This window comes from Chaetodon auriga, chromosome 8, assembly GCF_051107435.1.
Source record: "Chaetodon auriga isolate fChaAug3 chromosome 8, fChaAug3.hap1, whole genome shotgun sequence".
NCBI lineage: Eukaryota > Metazoa > Chordata > Actinopteri > Chaetodontiformes > Chaetodontidae > Chaetodon > Chaetodon auriga.
This window is the reverse complement of record NC_135081.1, coordinates 21,953,390-21,967,846: the sequence shown is the minus strand read 5'-3', so window position 1 is coordinate 21,967,846 and position 14,457 is coordinate 21,953,390. Positions and strand designations below refer to the sequence as shown.

General features: G+C 41.6%; 1 protein-coding gene across 1 annotated transcript in view; it reads left to right on the top strand.

The window, feature by feature from the left end:
• gabbr1a (gamma-aminobutyric acid (GABA) B receptor, 1a) overlaps positions 1-12,081 on the top strand; it is a 66,220-nt gene extending 54,139 nt beyond the window's left edge. Inside the window, exons 19-24 of the mRNA XM_076736947.1 lie at positions 634-744; positions 3,069-3,162; positions 5,131-5,258; positions 7,499-7,627; positions 8,416-8,559; positions 9,910-12,081. Of these exons, the coding sequence (XP_076593062.1) occupies positions 634-744; positions 3,069-3,162; positions 5,131-5,258; positions 7,499-7,627; positions 8,416-8,559; positions 9,910-10,194 (891 nt within the window). The 3' untranslated portion in view covers positions 10,195-12,081. The remainder of the gene's footprint in view (positions 1-633; positions 745-3,068; positions 3,163-5,130; positions 5,259-7,498; positions 7,628-8,415; positions 8,560-9,909) is intronic.
• Positions 12,082-14,457: the final 2,376 nt, after the last annotated feature.

The window sequence follows — 14,457 nt, the reverse complement described above, 5'->3', positions numbered from 1 at the left end:
TCAAATCTTTTTTCATGCAACTCAAGTGAAGAGGCGCTCAGGACTGTGTAATGTGTTTTCTTCTTTATTTTATTTTTCAGTTTTAGTTATTGCACGCTTGAATGGCTGTTACTATGTTGGAGGTTTTGTGAGTAAGCCAGCGTGGTCGAATAGAAAAATATGTGTGGAAACAGAGACGGGGAGCACAGCGGGAGATCTCATTTCAGTTGCTTGTTTTCAGTTACGGCTGTATTACTTCCATTAAAGCTTAAATTAAGAATAATAAAGTTGATACCAGCCGCCTCGGCAACTGTCCGCACAAAAGCAGTATCATCTCAGTGTGTATAAATGACGTTTTCAGGTGGCAGCACAAATATAGTTACTGCAGCTCTCTGTGAGTCGCCTGCAGACACTCACACACAAGCAAACTCCCACTGCTCCTAAAATATACTTGGACACACACACACTTGTACACACACTCAGAGACACACATTCAGAAAGACAATTCGCGCCCAGTCATCCAGAAATCACAAGGACGCCTGTCGTATTATTTGTCCTGGTTGTTTGTCTTTGTTTGTGGACTGGCTCGTGATGCCCTTGGATAGTGATGACTGCTGTGTTTGTGTGTGTGTGTCTTTTCCCAAACTCACACAGCAACACTTGGAGCCATGGAAACTCTACGCAACAGTTGGAGTGCTGCTGGCTATTGACTTCCTGTCACTCATAATCTGGCAGATTGTGGATCCTCTGCACATTACGGTTGAGGTAGAGTACGAAAGACAGATGAGATAATTTGTGTGTCATCGCCCATTTGCACAGACGGTGCAGCCACTGTCATCAGTCAATAACGCAGTAATGAGACACCGGGCCTCGTTTGTAGAAATGTTCTTTCACTTTGATTCATCTTACACTCAAAGAGCCCAATCTAAAACAAGGATAAATATCATGTCATTTCACCAAGCACAGCTGAACAGCAGTACAATAACAGTGACATTTATGGCTTGAATAATTATATTTATTTGTGCTGAACTTGTGTTGTAAGCACGAAAAGCAGAGTTAAAGGTACCCTGTGGCATTTGCTGGAAACAAATTTCAGCATTCACCAAACAGCCTCATGAACATGTGGAATGAAGTCTCTGCTTCCTCTACAGTTAACTTCGTTAAACCTGCATAAATCAGTATTTTCTATATTTACAGTGAATCAAGGGACGCACACGCATCATCACTCAGCGAAAATACAAAAACAAAAACAAAAAAAGTTCCTTTAGTCCTTCTGTGCTCTCCCTGCCCAGAATCAGATGGTAGACAGACAAAATTAGCAAGTAGTTAATGAAGAAAGTTAGCATTTAGCAGCTAATGCTAAATTCCAAGCTGCATTCCTTAAGACCAAAAAAGGGAGTGTGATCATTGGACATACATTCATCAAGTGACCACTAACACGGCCCCAAAATCCTGCTAGTGGCCGATGGACGTAAAAGGAGGAAGGTAGAATCTGCCTCTTTAGCTGCTAAAAGCTCCCTATATTCGCCGGCTAGTTGCTAGCATTATCTGTGTGCTCAGCAGGTACTGTACAGTCGATTTTTGTCGCTTTTTTCACTGAAAACAATTTAACATGATGTTTCTATATTTTATAATATGTTACCACAGTTGATGCTAATGCTAATGCTAATGCTGATATGCCCATGGGTGATGTCTCATGACACTCCTCGTGCTTGTGCTGGTAAATACAAACAATAAAAACCCACTCATCAAAATATTGCTCCACAGCGCCACTCGTGGTCAAAAACTCCTCACGGTATCTTTAATATGTGGAAAAAAGGTGAAACCTCATCATTGCATTACTTTACATAATTGTGAGACGCTTTTGTCCAAAGTAACTTAAAGGTTCTATATATGAGATTTTTCAGCCACTAGATGTTGCACTGGAGCACCAGCATCTCAGACCAAAACAGATGGGCGTGTCAGACACACCTGCCCCCTCACGTCATGCTCTCAGAAAGGTGTTGTGATACTGATAAAGTAGCTTCTGAAAGCTCAGCTACATAAAAAAACAGAATAAAGTTGCCCAGTGTCACGTGCTTAGCTAAGCACTCTAAGCAAGAGGATGTGCATCTTAGCTATTATTTCACTGGGGGGAATATTGATTTATAGTTATTTTACGGACCTTTTCAGCTTTGTAAGGAGCTATTGATTCAATCTGACTTGAGTGACCTAAATCCACGTCAAGTAATTATTGGCTTGCTAGCCATCCTGCTAATGCTACCGACCTAAAGCATAAAGTAAAATATGCGTTACGAAGCTGAAGTTCGCTGGTCTCAACTCATTGAGTACAGTATGCATATGTGTGGGAGGCTCTTAGTCTCTTTAAAACGCAGAGAGGCACTCACATGTACTAAGAGGCATGCACATCTGGCCATCTACCAAAACAAAGACCAGAGAAGCTCGGATTACAACACGCACAGTGGGAGTGTGACTTCATTCTCAGCTCAGGACGCCATTACTCCCCTACATCTTTACATAACAAATCATTGTTTGCTGCTGCATTAATGTTAAAAATCTCATATATAGGACCTTTAAAATGATGTTTCCATGTGCACGAGTATGAAGCATACTTGATACTGTTGTACTGCTTAAACACCATGTCCCAAGTATGATGAAAACCTGGCTAAGACACGAAACTCAGATACTGATGTGCATGCAGATTGCACTAATTAAGATGTCCTCTCCTCATTAAGTGCATTAATCCGCTGTAGGAGAAAGAGCTATACATCATCATCAGCCCTAATCTGCACCACAGTGACTTTAGCTACAGTCAAACCTTATATATATATATATATAAAAAACTATCTGTCATATTTATTGGCTGTCCGATACTGTGTTAATTCAGCCATCTATATCTGACTTACGGGAAAGACCTATTTACTCGAGGGGATCAACCGTGCAGTCTTTGGGGCTTTTGCTTACTGTGCATTTTCGCCTCCTCCTCCACTGTTCTGCTGTCTCATCGTTTCTTATTATCTCCTCTCTTTTGCTCTATCTCTTTATCCTTCCATTCCTCTCCTCTCTTCTCCCGTCTGCCATGTGAGTAGAAGTTCACTAAGGAGGCCCCGAAAGAAGATTTGGATGTCCTGATTCAGCCCTTGTTGGAGCACTGCAGCTCAGAGAAGATGAACACGTGGCTCGGTATCGCTCCTCTTTTCGTCTTCTTCTTCCTCTTTTTTTATCTTCTCATATCTCAATCTGTCTCTTTATCACTCTTTGCCCTGCTCTGGTTTTGAATATCTTTGTCACGCACACGACATATGCAGACACATATGCACACACGCGCTCTCACACACACACACACACACACCCACACACCCACACACACACCACTGCCATTCACTCTAAATTAAACAGGTCTCATATCACAGCCTCCTCCCTCAGCCCCCGCCACCCCCTTACGTTTGATTCCTCTTTTCTCTCTCGCTTTTTTCCCTCTTTGCTTCTCTTTTTGTCGGCCCACGCAGTCCCTCTCTCTCCCTGTCTGTCTCTCTGCTGTCTTTCTTAGCGTGGCAGCTCTTATGAAAGTATAATGGTGCTGAAATTCAAATAATGTGGGTCACAAACTGGGCCATTGCCCCATAGCATTTCCTTTCTCAGGGAAGAAAAGATGGCGCTTTAATATCAGGCGGCATAAAGAAACAATGGACAGTCTGAAGAAGTGTCGAACTTACTCAGTCACAGATTCTCTTTTCTTCCCTGCTTCTCTCTCTCTTTCACGGTTATATGCTCTTTTCTCTGTCAGTCAGCCCGGCTCTGACTCGCTTTCAGCATATTCAGCCATCTATTGTATCTCCATTTTTGATTTTCTGCACAACTCTGTCTTACTCACTCACTCCCTCAGTGGTCATATTGAGCTGTCACGATCTCCTGCACTATCCATTTGCATTTACGTGATTCTGAAGTTCCAGAGGTTTGAAGGTTTTAATGTGACCCTTGAGGGACTCGTGAGACACATATTTCTTTGGCAACAAGACTACAGCCAAGTGGTGCTTTGTTAACTGCTCATGTCAGCGTCCTACAGTGCTCACGGTGAAGATGTGGACATGCTAATGTTTGCTAATTAGACACAAAGTACAGCAGAGGCTGATGTGTTTTGCAGGTTTATTTAGATTTAAACCAGGTTATTACAGTTCATCCTGAGGGGAACATGAATGCGTGCACCAAAAAGGAAAAAGTAATGTTAAAAACTGATGCAGTGGAGGCCTTGATTTCCTGACTTTTAGTCTTTAGTATGGGTCAAGCTCCCAAAAACACAGCAGGTGTTTCCAAAGTGATTTCCATAATGCAGCTCATTCTGTCATCTTTCACTCCAGTTCGAGATACAAACTTTACGATTTTGTAGTTTCCAAGCCGGGTGATGTCACTCGAGTAATTTCCTCAGACTTCAGAGAGCTCCCTCCAGAGCCTCAGAAGAGACTGTTTTCACAGGATGTGCAGTCCTACCCAGAAATTCATCGAGAAGGTTGTAGTGAGTGAGTGTGTGCTGGTGAGAGAGCCACTGTTTGTGTTCAACTTTTGATACATGCTGTCTTCAGTACTTTTCAGTCAGCATGAACAAAACTCTAAAAAAAAAAGCCATCTTGCAGGTTTTCTGTGCTTTGATGTTTCAGTATGTCCTGTAAACCCTGCAACATGCACAGCAGGACTCCTGCTGGCTAATGTTTCGGTCCAAAATATTATTAAGAACACTTCCTCTCAGTCTGCATGAGGCACTTGGAGCTGTGCACAGTGTCAATACTGGTGTGTCCTAACAGGCGCTAAAAGGATCGGAGTAGCTCTGCTGTTTAACTGTGAGAAAAGGGGCCAAATATTTTGTCAGATTAAAAGACAAAATTATGAATGAGAAGCAGAGTAACAACATAACCAAGCATACACGTTCATTTTCATTTTTTGCGAAATCACTTCTTCAGCTTTAATTTAGCTTTCCATCCGTACATTTCTCTTCAAAATGACAGGACATTTGGCCTCCACTTGTTTCCATGCATCACTTTAAATACTGCAATTACAGCTCCAGTTGTATGACACACATCATATCATATAGCTGTCGGGTTCAGTCCTGCACACTCACTCATTCACTCTTGTTCATTCTCTCACTGTTTCCTCTAGGTGTGGTTTATGGCTACAAGGGACTGCTGCTGCTGCTGGGCATATTTCTGGCTTACGAGACCAAGTCTGTCTCCACAGAGAAGATCAATGACCACCGGGCCGTGGGGATGGCTATTTACAACGTTGCTGTGAGTCCAAAAAAGAAACGGTCATGCCTGAACTCCTGTGTCTGAGTGCCGCTGTCCGCTTTCTGCTGCTTTGCTTTTTCTGCAAAGGCTATTCTCCAGCTCGCCGAGTAACATTCAAGCTGCAAAAAAGTACCATTTTTATTACCCCATAGCACAAAATGGGGGTAGTATATCTATTGGGGGGTTAATCAACGTCAGTGCCTGCTTGATGACTTTGCTTGGTGCTGAGATTTCTGGCTTCCAGAATCCACTTTTCTGCTCGTTTCAGAGCAAACCAGGCAGCTGACCAGCGTGTCAAGATATTTCAGCTGCAGCGGCTTAAAAGCTGCATTCTCAAGGGGATACTCTTCGCAGTTTATAAAAGTTAATGGAGTTCATAGATAGCTTGATGCTCCCTTAATGCCGTTATGGTGTATTTTTTAACTGGCTAAGCGTGACAGAAAACCACACTGAAATATTTCCTGTGCAGCTGCAATAGAGTGTAAAAACGAGAATCTTTCAAGGTTTGTAGATTCACCATTTGCATCGATCTTCCATTGTGGGCACAGCAGAATATAAATGACAACTTTTCCTCTCAAAAAACTAGCTTTGGGATGTGCTGAACATTACAAATTGATGATCTAGTGTAAAATACTGAAAAGTACATGTTGGTATAATGATGGTTGGAGCATTACGAGGCACAGAAACAGGCTGGTATATAAAATATTCACGCTTTTCCACAAGTGCGTCGTGAGATTTTATTCTCTAAAATGCAGATCCCTGGACGCATTTTAGCAAATAAAACCACAATAGAATCATAAGCTTGAATATTTTATATATAAGCTCTTCCACAAGTACGTCTTGATATACTATTCTCTAAAATGCAGATCCCTGGATGCATTTCTGTCCAGATCATTATACTGCCAGCACAAGCTGCTATTCTGTGTGAATCATAAATTTTGATGCTTATGGTGCCTGTGGTGCCATGATACCAACAGCCATATCTCAGGTCTCCTTTACAAAGTGAAAGCTTGTTCTCATTGGGACTTCCTGGTGAAATAAAAGTTAAATAAAACCCATAAAATACGAAAGGGTGCATCACGAACTTTTATTGTGCTGCAGTCTCATGCAAGTCAAGCACACCTTCGTTTTGTGGCTGAGTGCTCTGTACTTTAGCTTTAGTGTTGGGCATGTATATGGGAAGAAATCTGTGCTCAGAGATGGCATAGCAGGGCCGTTACCTTGCCCTATGGCAGGAATAGGTTTAAAAAATGTACCCATTTAGGCACTAAAGTACAGTGGTAAACGCTGCCGTCAGCCATAAACATTTTTCAGCGGCTGTTAATAGCAAGTGAATCATCTCAAACGGAGGCACCTAGGATGCACTTTACACTGAAATAGCCGCCATTATGTTCACTTAAGCCACTTTAGACAAATAGTCGATGGCATTTCCTGACACTCTTGACACAGTCTAACTTTGTAATTGATGTAAAATGTCTGGAAAAAGTGGTTTCTGTCACTTCGCATTTTCTGTCGTGATCAAACGCAGGCAAATGTTTTTCTTTTTCTTTTTCTTTTTTGGTCTTGAAGCAGCCATTTTTCCAAAGATTTCCCGTGCTCACCAGCATTCCCATTAATAAATAAAAGAGGAAGCATTTTAATGGGCAGCCAAACATTTATCAGCTTACACTTTGTGGACATGTAATTAGTTAATTGATTGATCTCGCCTCCTCAGTCAAGGAGATAATTTATCACTGATCATCATTCATGCTTGTTTATGAGAGCATTAAATGCAGCTTGCATGTTCATTTTATCACACGGTTCCATAATGTGAGACGAGTCTAATGTTATTATTTTACGCCATGATATACACATCTCGGTTTTATGGTGATGTCAATAGTTAATGATGTCTGTAAAGGGGTCTCCTTCCTCTTTGCTAAGCTGCGAGCTCCAGGCCCTGATGAGATGACAATGTGGTGATTGTCAGCATGCTGTTGCCACTTCAGTCATGACTTTTTAATGCTGTTTTCACATGGGAGCCCTCCCCGGAATGATAAACAGATGCCTAATGCTTTTTATGGATGTGACTTTCCTCCCCTCTTGTGCTGTCACGCTCACACTCCACTTTCTTCCTCACCTCCTCTCGTCTAACCCTCCTGCCTCCTTCTTTCTCTTTGCTTTAAGCCTCGCTCCTTTGTTCCATCCTCTCTTTATTTCCTCCTCCTCTCTCTCTCTCTGTTTCTGTCTCTCTCTTCCTGCAGGTGCTGTGCCTGATCACGGCTCCGGTGACTATGATCCTGTCTTCACAGCAGGATGCCTCCTTTGCCTTTGCCTCTCTAGCAATCGTCTTCTCTGCCTACATCACTCTGGTCGTGCTTTTTGTACCCAAGGTGCTCTGACTCATTACTGACACCTTTAGGAACTGCTGCACACACTGAGAAGTACACTCATATTGTAGTGAAACCAAAGGCCAAGTGCTGGTCTCAGTGTCTTTAAGAAGAAAGTCCACCCTCTTCTGCACGGTGCATGAAAATGACAAACTTCTAAAACCTCATGTTGTTAAAAATCACCAATGTTTGGATTGGCTGTGACATCAAGTGAGAAGACTCATCAAACTGCTTCAATCAGTTTGTGAATCCGCCATCAGGGTGATAATCTGTGAAGTTTCAGTATAGAAAGCTACTGTAATACAACAAGCTTTTAGATGTGGAGCTGCTGTAAACAGTTGGTGTTTGGAGAAAAAATCCTTTGGCACAAATAAAGTGAGACATTTTACATGTCTGGCAGCAGCTTTAATCATTTGTTTGGAATAAACAGAAAAAGGGTAGTGCACACGAGCACTGCTGCAGACTGCGCTGACAGAGGAAAGAGTGCCACCTACTGAAAATTCATTAACTGAAACTCCAAGGGAAAAAAAAACCCCATCACAATATTGTCACCATAGTTTGATTGTCTGGCTATTTCTGGAAGCGCAGTGCAGAAACCGCACAGCAGCGAGCGCCAAGCACCAAAAACGTCAGCAAAAGAAGAACCGAAAATCAAAGCAACACCTTAAAGTGCGAGAGATTTGGCTAAAAGGGCTGCAGACATTAAAAATGCATTGTCATCAGGTGATTCACGCTGCACTCTCAGGCCTGACTTTGTGCTTTATTGACTTCCCGCTCCTGTGGCGGTCCAGATGCGGCGTCTGATCACCCGCGGCGAGTGGCAGTCGGAGCAGCAGGACACTCTGAAGACCGGCTCGTCCACCAACAACAATGACGAGGAGAAATCCAGGCAGCTGGAGAGAGAGAACAGGGAGCTGCAGAAGATCATCCAGGAGGTGAAGATTAGTATTACTATTAAACAGCCAGGCCAGACGCATAATGGGCACTTCTGCTTTCGTTAACATTTCAGTTTATCCTGGAGGCACAGTACATATACTCATGGTCATATCGGAAATAGATACTTATATATTTATATGCATTTATTATACAGATAACATAAAGTGTACTTTCTGTTTTTTTATGTGTGTGTGATCTGACTGTACTTTGCAACAGAGAGTGCAGCATAATATATAAAAACTAGATCATAAGAATAACATGCGACACTGTGGCACACGAGCAGAGACGTGTTTATGCTATCATGTTGTACGTTATTGTGGAGGCTTCCTGCGATACTGTAGCCTTGTTTCCGTGGTTGCTTTCGCACTGACTGATATGTGTTATTGTGCAAGTGTAGCTCCATAATTTCACTTGAAAGAAAATGGAAAATGGATGAGAACACTGTTTTTTGAGCAGGATTGGGTTCATATTTAATGTAACTTAAAACATATATCATGTGAGTTTATTGTACTTGTGCTGGAGAAGGTCACACTAATTCAGTATTCTGGAGTCCTGAAACTGGGCATTCATCTAAAACCGTCAGTGGCTTCGTACAGATGTTAAGCTCGACAGGAAGTCAGTGTGTGAGCCATCGTTTACAGGCTGACATCTACTGATAATCACACTGGTCACATATGAAAAAGATGTCAGGCAGTTATTTCTTCCTTGGAAGGTAGTGGAAGAGGGGCGCTTGATTTTTACGTCTTTGTAGCTTGTAAAGATGGCTGTGCTGTGTGGAGGTGAGGTGTTCTTATCTTAGATTAGTCACACCCATTACCATTTCTAAGCACTAACTAATCATTTAATAAATGGGTTATAATACATAATAATGTACATTCAAACAGATATAAGGACATATTTAAGTGCGCACTAACATACAGTATTTGATTTTAACTTTTATCTCCTATGAAGACATATTTTATATGTTGGAATAATGTTGTTTTACTATAATTTCATTCATTATCTGTTTATACACCAACCAACACTAACAGGGGCCTCACAGGAGGAGCTGCAGTTGCTGACAGATGCATTAATAAACCCTCACATCTGCTACCAGCTACATTAAAGTGTGTGATAAACCGTAAACATGCTGCTTGTTAGGGCAATTACTTTCATTATCGATTAATCGACTCATCATTTAATCTATCAAACGCTCTTCATGGTTTCCCAGAGCCTTCGGTGACATCTTCAGGTGTCTTGTTTTGTGCGGCCAACAGGGGGGTTAAAGTGAAGTGTTTGCCTTACATGGTTTTAATTTGCAGACACGGCAGCTCTGCAGTACTCTCACTCTCCTCTCGTTGTGCCTGTAGAAAGAAGAAAGGGTATCGGCGCTCCGCAACCAGCTGGCTGAGCGACAGGCTCTGCGCAACCGCCGCCGACCCTCCACGGGCCAGAATCAGAACCACAACGCCCCTCCGCCTTCATCCCAGCCAGATCCCAAGTCTCTGCTTCCCCCGCCCGGCTATCCCAACCCCACCACGGACAATCACTCCCTCCCGCCGTCCTTCTCCAACTCCTCCAACCTCTACCCGGCCGACAGCAAGATGAGCCGCAACCACTGTCACAACAGCCAGATCCCACTGCTGTATAAATAGGCGAGACAAGGAGGGGGGAGGCGGGGGCGGTCGCACAACACACGGGGGACACAAAACACAACGAGACACTGTGACTTTCACTTGTATCGGCGATGAGCACAGCGGTGTAGTGACACTGTTTTAAACTACGGCGTGGAAGCACAAATCAGTACACAGGAGTGCTTTACACTCGGCAGCTTCGGGGAGAGTCACGCAGGTAACACCCATCCTCACGGTTTTGATCTCGCCGTGTTGAACCCAGCGACGACAAGCACATCTCAGACTAGCAGCACTCGAGGTCTTTTCAAAGGTCATAGATCTCTTAGTCGTTCCTCTCCCTCATTGGTTATCTGGTTCTATTGTGGAGACGCCGTGTCAAGGATCTGAAAAAAGGAAACGTTTGTGTTCGTGTCTTTGCTATATCGTCTCCACCTTTCGTCTCTCGACTTTGTTGACTAGGCAAGCACATACAGTAGTGATTTATATTGTTCTGTAATATCTGATCTGTTCTGTCATGGAGTTGTTGTTATGTTATTTGTTTACTTTCCTGGAGAGTTGTGAAAACTGACATTTACAAAGGGACAAAGCAATGTACAGTTTTTTCCGATGTTTCCTCTGAGGAGCAGCGAGCTCGACTGTGTGGAATACTTCCACTGAAAAGTGGTGATGTGCATTATTAAATAGCCATAATTTAGAAGGGGAAAGGAGTTCGGCATGTGTGGATGTCTATTGTCTGGCCTGTGTATTCAAGTACAACACTGCATCTTAAAAGTCCTTTGCTGATGTAAGAATATTAGACCCATTGTGAAGGGGAAGGTGATCCAAGCTTGCTCGTGTATAAGGATGATTTTGATAGTTTTGCCATTTGAAATAATGTCTTACAATGTGTTTTTTGATATTTGTGTTGTATCTATTTAGCAGTACCAAACAGCAGTAGCCATCCAACAAATCCCTCGTCCAGCATCCGATGTATTTTGCAGATATCACCGGCCTCTGCTGCAGCCACAGTCTCTGCAGCCGATTCTCACATTTTGTAGGTAGTGACAGTTCGGGATGTTCGAATCCACAACTGGAAAACTCCAACTTCCAACTTGCCAGAGGAATAGTTTGTACTTTCTGCCTCCTGAAATTGAGAGCCAATTTATATTTCTACAGCAGCAGTGCGGTCAGATGTGGGGCTTCTAACGATGGCTATTTCTGCAGATATTCAGAGAAAAGCACAGTTTTTTCCCTCAAGATTTTATACATGTGAATATGTTACATGCCATTATTGTAAGGCTTTTTATTTTAAGAGGATGTTTTTTTATGTTTTCCCATAACAGACAATCTGGATGGATGCTATTTTTGTTTTCTTTTTTTGTTTTTTTTGTATTTTTCTTTCCCATTTTGCCTTTGGATAAGTTGTAAATGAATCAAAGAAGGGTATTCGTAAAGTAAGGTGACATACTGTATTTGTTCAGCAGTTAATCTGGATGTACTATTTCATTCATGAGCTATTTCCAGATTTTATAAAGCAATGATACCTGAGCAGCTTTGTCAGCAGGTGAAACAACACTTTGTCAAATATTTTTAAATATATATATTCCAGTGTGCACTTTAAACTGAACAAACTATGGTTATCTGACTTTATGTTGCTGTTATTCTAATACATTTAAGCTCAGGGTACGGAGAAGGATATATGAATGAAATAGGCCATATTTATTAACTGTACAATACCTGGATCAGATAGTGTAACATATGAATGCAGAAATAATTTAGGAAATGTTCTATTATCTTGCACATATATGACAATATACATGGATTTGGGGATATTTGTATTCACTATATCTAAGATCTTAAATGTTAATATATTTCAGAGTATGTGTATGCAAATATATGGGTACCATAAATAAAATAATTGTTTTTTCATTGGGTATTTTTGTGTTTCAGTGATACCTTTCTCATTAGTGGAAATACAACTTCTCTAAAAAATAGGGAATTTACACAGATCATTTCCTAAACACGACACTGCTGAACAAAACCGAAACTAATTACCTGAAAGTCTGAAACGTGTTTGTTCACCAGTATTTTCCAGCTCAGGTAACACTCGATCCGATTTGTTAAATACAACCCTGATCCAAAAACAGCTGGGACGCCGGGTAAAACATCAATAAAACAGATGATGTGATAATTTGCTAATCCTCTCTGACATATACTCAACTGAAAACAGCACAAAGACAATATATTTAATATTTTTCCCCATCAGCTTCATTGATTTTTGTAAATATCTGCTTATTCTGAATTTGATGCAACAACATGTTTCAAACACGTTGGTACAGGAGCAACTAAAGACAGAAAGATGTGGAATGATCCAAAAACACCTGTTTGGAACATTCCACAGGTAATCAGGCTCATTGGTAACAGGTGACGGCATCATGATTGGGTATGAAAGGGGCATCCTGGAAAGGCTCAGTCGTTCACAGACGAGGATGGAGCGAGGTTCACCGCTTTGTGAACACATGATTGTATAAAGGATAAAGACACTTTATAAAACTGTTGCATTCTGTTTTTATTCAGGTTATTACACAGCGTCCAAACCTGTTTGGAATCAGGGTTGTAAAACCACAATTTCATGATTCATTTTTCAGTGTTTTTTAGAAACATAAAGCTTTTTTCAAGCAGCTCTCTATTTGGGAGTCTTAATATCCTGTGGATTCCACAGCATGTTTACATCATCCACTAGATGTCAGCAGTTATTTATTGCTTTTCTGACTCACAATGACCTTTTGAGCAATTAACTCTGTCAGTTCGAGGGTATTTGTCAGTAAAACTTGATATTTTTCTCCTGGTTGTGCAATGTGGTTGAAGTAGTTTGGTTTCTATTAGTTGTTTTGTGAAATTGGTTTTGGAAATGATACACTGAAATGAGAGAAATAAACTAAGCATGAAATAAATATGAAAAGGTTGGCCTGCGGGAGTCAAAGAGCAAATAAACCCAGAGGAAGAGATCATTAAATGAAAGTGGGAAGTGGTTTTCAACTCAAAGACCAGCTGCGACGGCCAGTGGGAACCTCGTTACTGAGACAATAAGTGGATGTTTGCGGATAAGAAAAAAAGCTAAAGCAGACAAATTACTCCCATGCACATCCCATATTTGTATAATGTGTGTTTTTAGATGATGACAATGTGACAAAACCAGCTGTGCTGCAGTCCATCCGTATACACACACACACACACACACACACACACACACACACTGAATGCACTCCCAGAGTCACATACACACTGTCCCTCCCATGTCATGTCTCTTTCCAGCTCACTGAAGATGAGGTATGTGGTAATAGAGGGAAGGGGTTGATGGTGTGGAGGAGGAGGGAGGTGGTAGGGTGTGTGTATGTGGGAGAGAGGGTGTGTGTGTGTGTGTGGGGGGGGTGTCATTGGGGAAAACCCGCTCTGGGCTGAGGCTTCTGTGGGCCTCCACCTGACACAGCACTCAGCAAGACACAAAAAAGTAGGAAATTCCCCTCGTCTTGTCTGATCTAACAAAGGAAGTATTTGCTGGCTGTGGAGGAATTTCATAGCAACTTTTGCCAAATGATAGACCGAGCCCACTGCAGTGTGTGTTTGTGTGTGTGTGTGTGTGTGTGTGTGTGTGTGTGTGTGTGTGTGTGTGTGTGTGTGTGAGAGAGAGAGAGAATGTGAGCTGCCCTGGCTGGCTGGAGCGGTTTGCCAGCTCAGCTGCAAATTTCTATTTGGTATCTCAGCTATGAAATGAGTTCATCGTTTGTAGCGACACAAGATGTGTTGTTAATTTTTTTTGCATTTTAATTATTTATGTTCACATTAAGTATATAAATATAATCTGTAACACCTAATCCCAACAATTTAAATAGAAATAAATACAAATAAATACACACAGGCTGCAATAATAAAAGTGAAGTCGATAATATTTCTGTACATAATCGTCATTATCCTTGAACCTAAACTCTCATCTGTGTCGTCTGATACAGCAGAGAAAGTCTGGTCTACTACAATCTCTGGTCTCCATAAATAATGTACAAAAAGTGCCTAAAACAGAAATAATGTTGCAAACTGTTACAGTTTATAGGATTTTTAAAAAATCAGCACCACCTGTTCGGCTGTGAGCTTTATCTCCATTGAGATTTAAACATTTCTGCTTCACCATGAAGATGAATAATAATAGAAAATAAAAATACATGCGGAATCTTGAAAATAATCTTTAGAAAAGCCCAATTTTTTTGACACTGTGCAGAGCTTTGTATCTTCTCTGTTGGCATCAGAGCA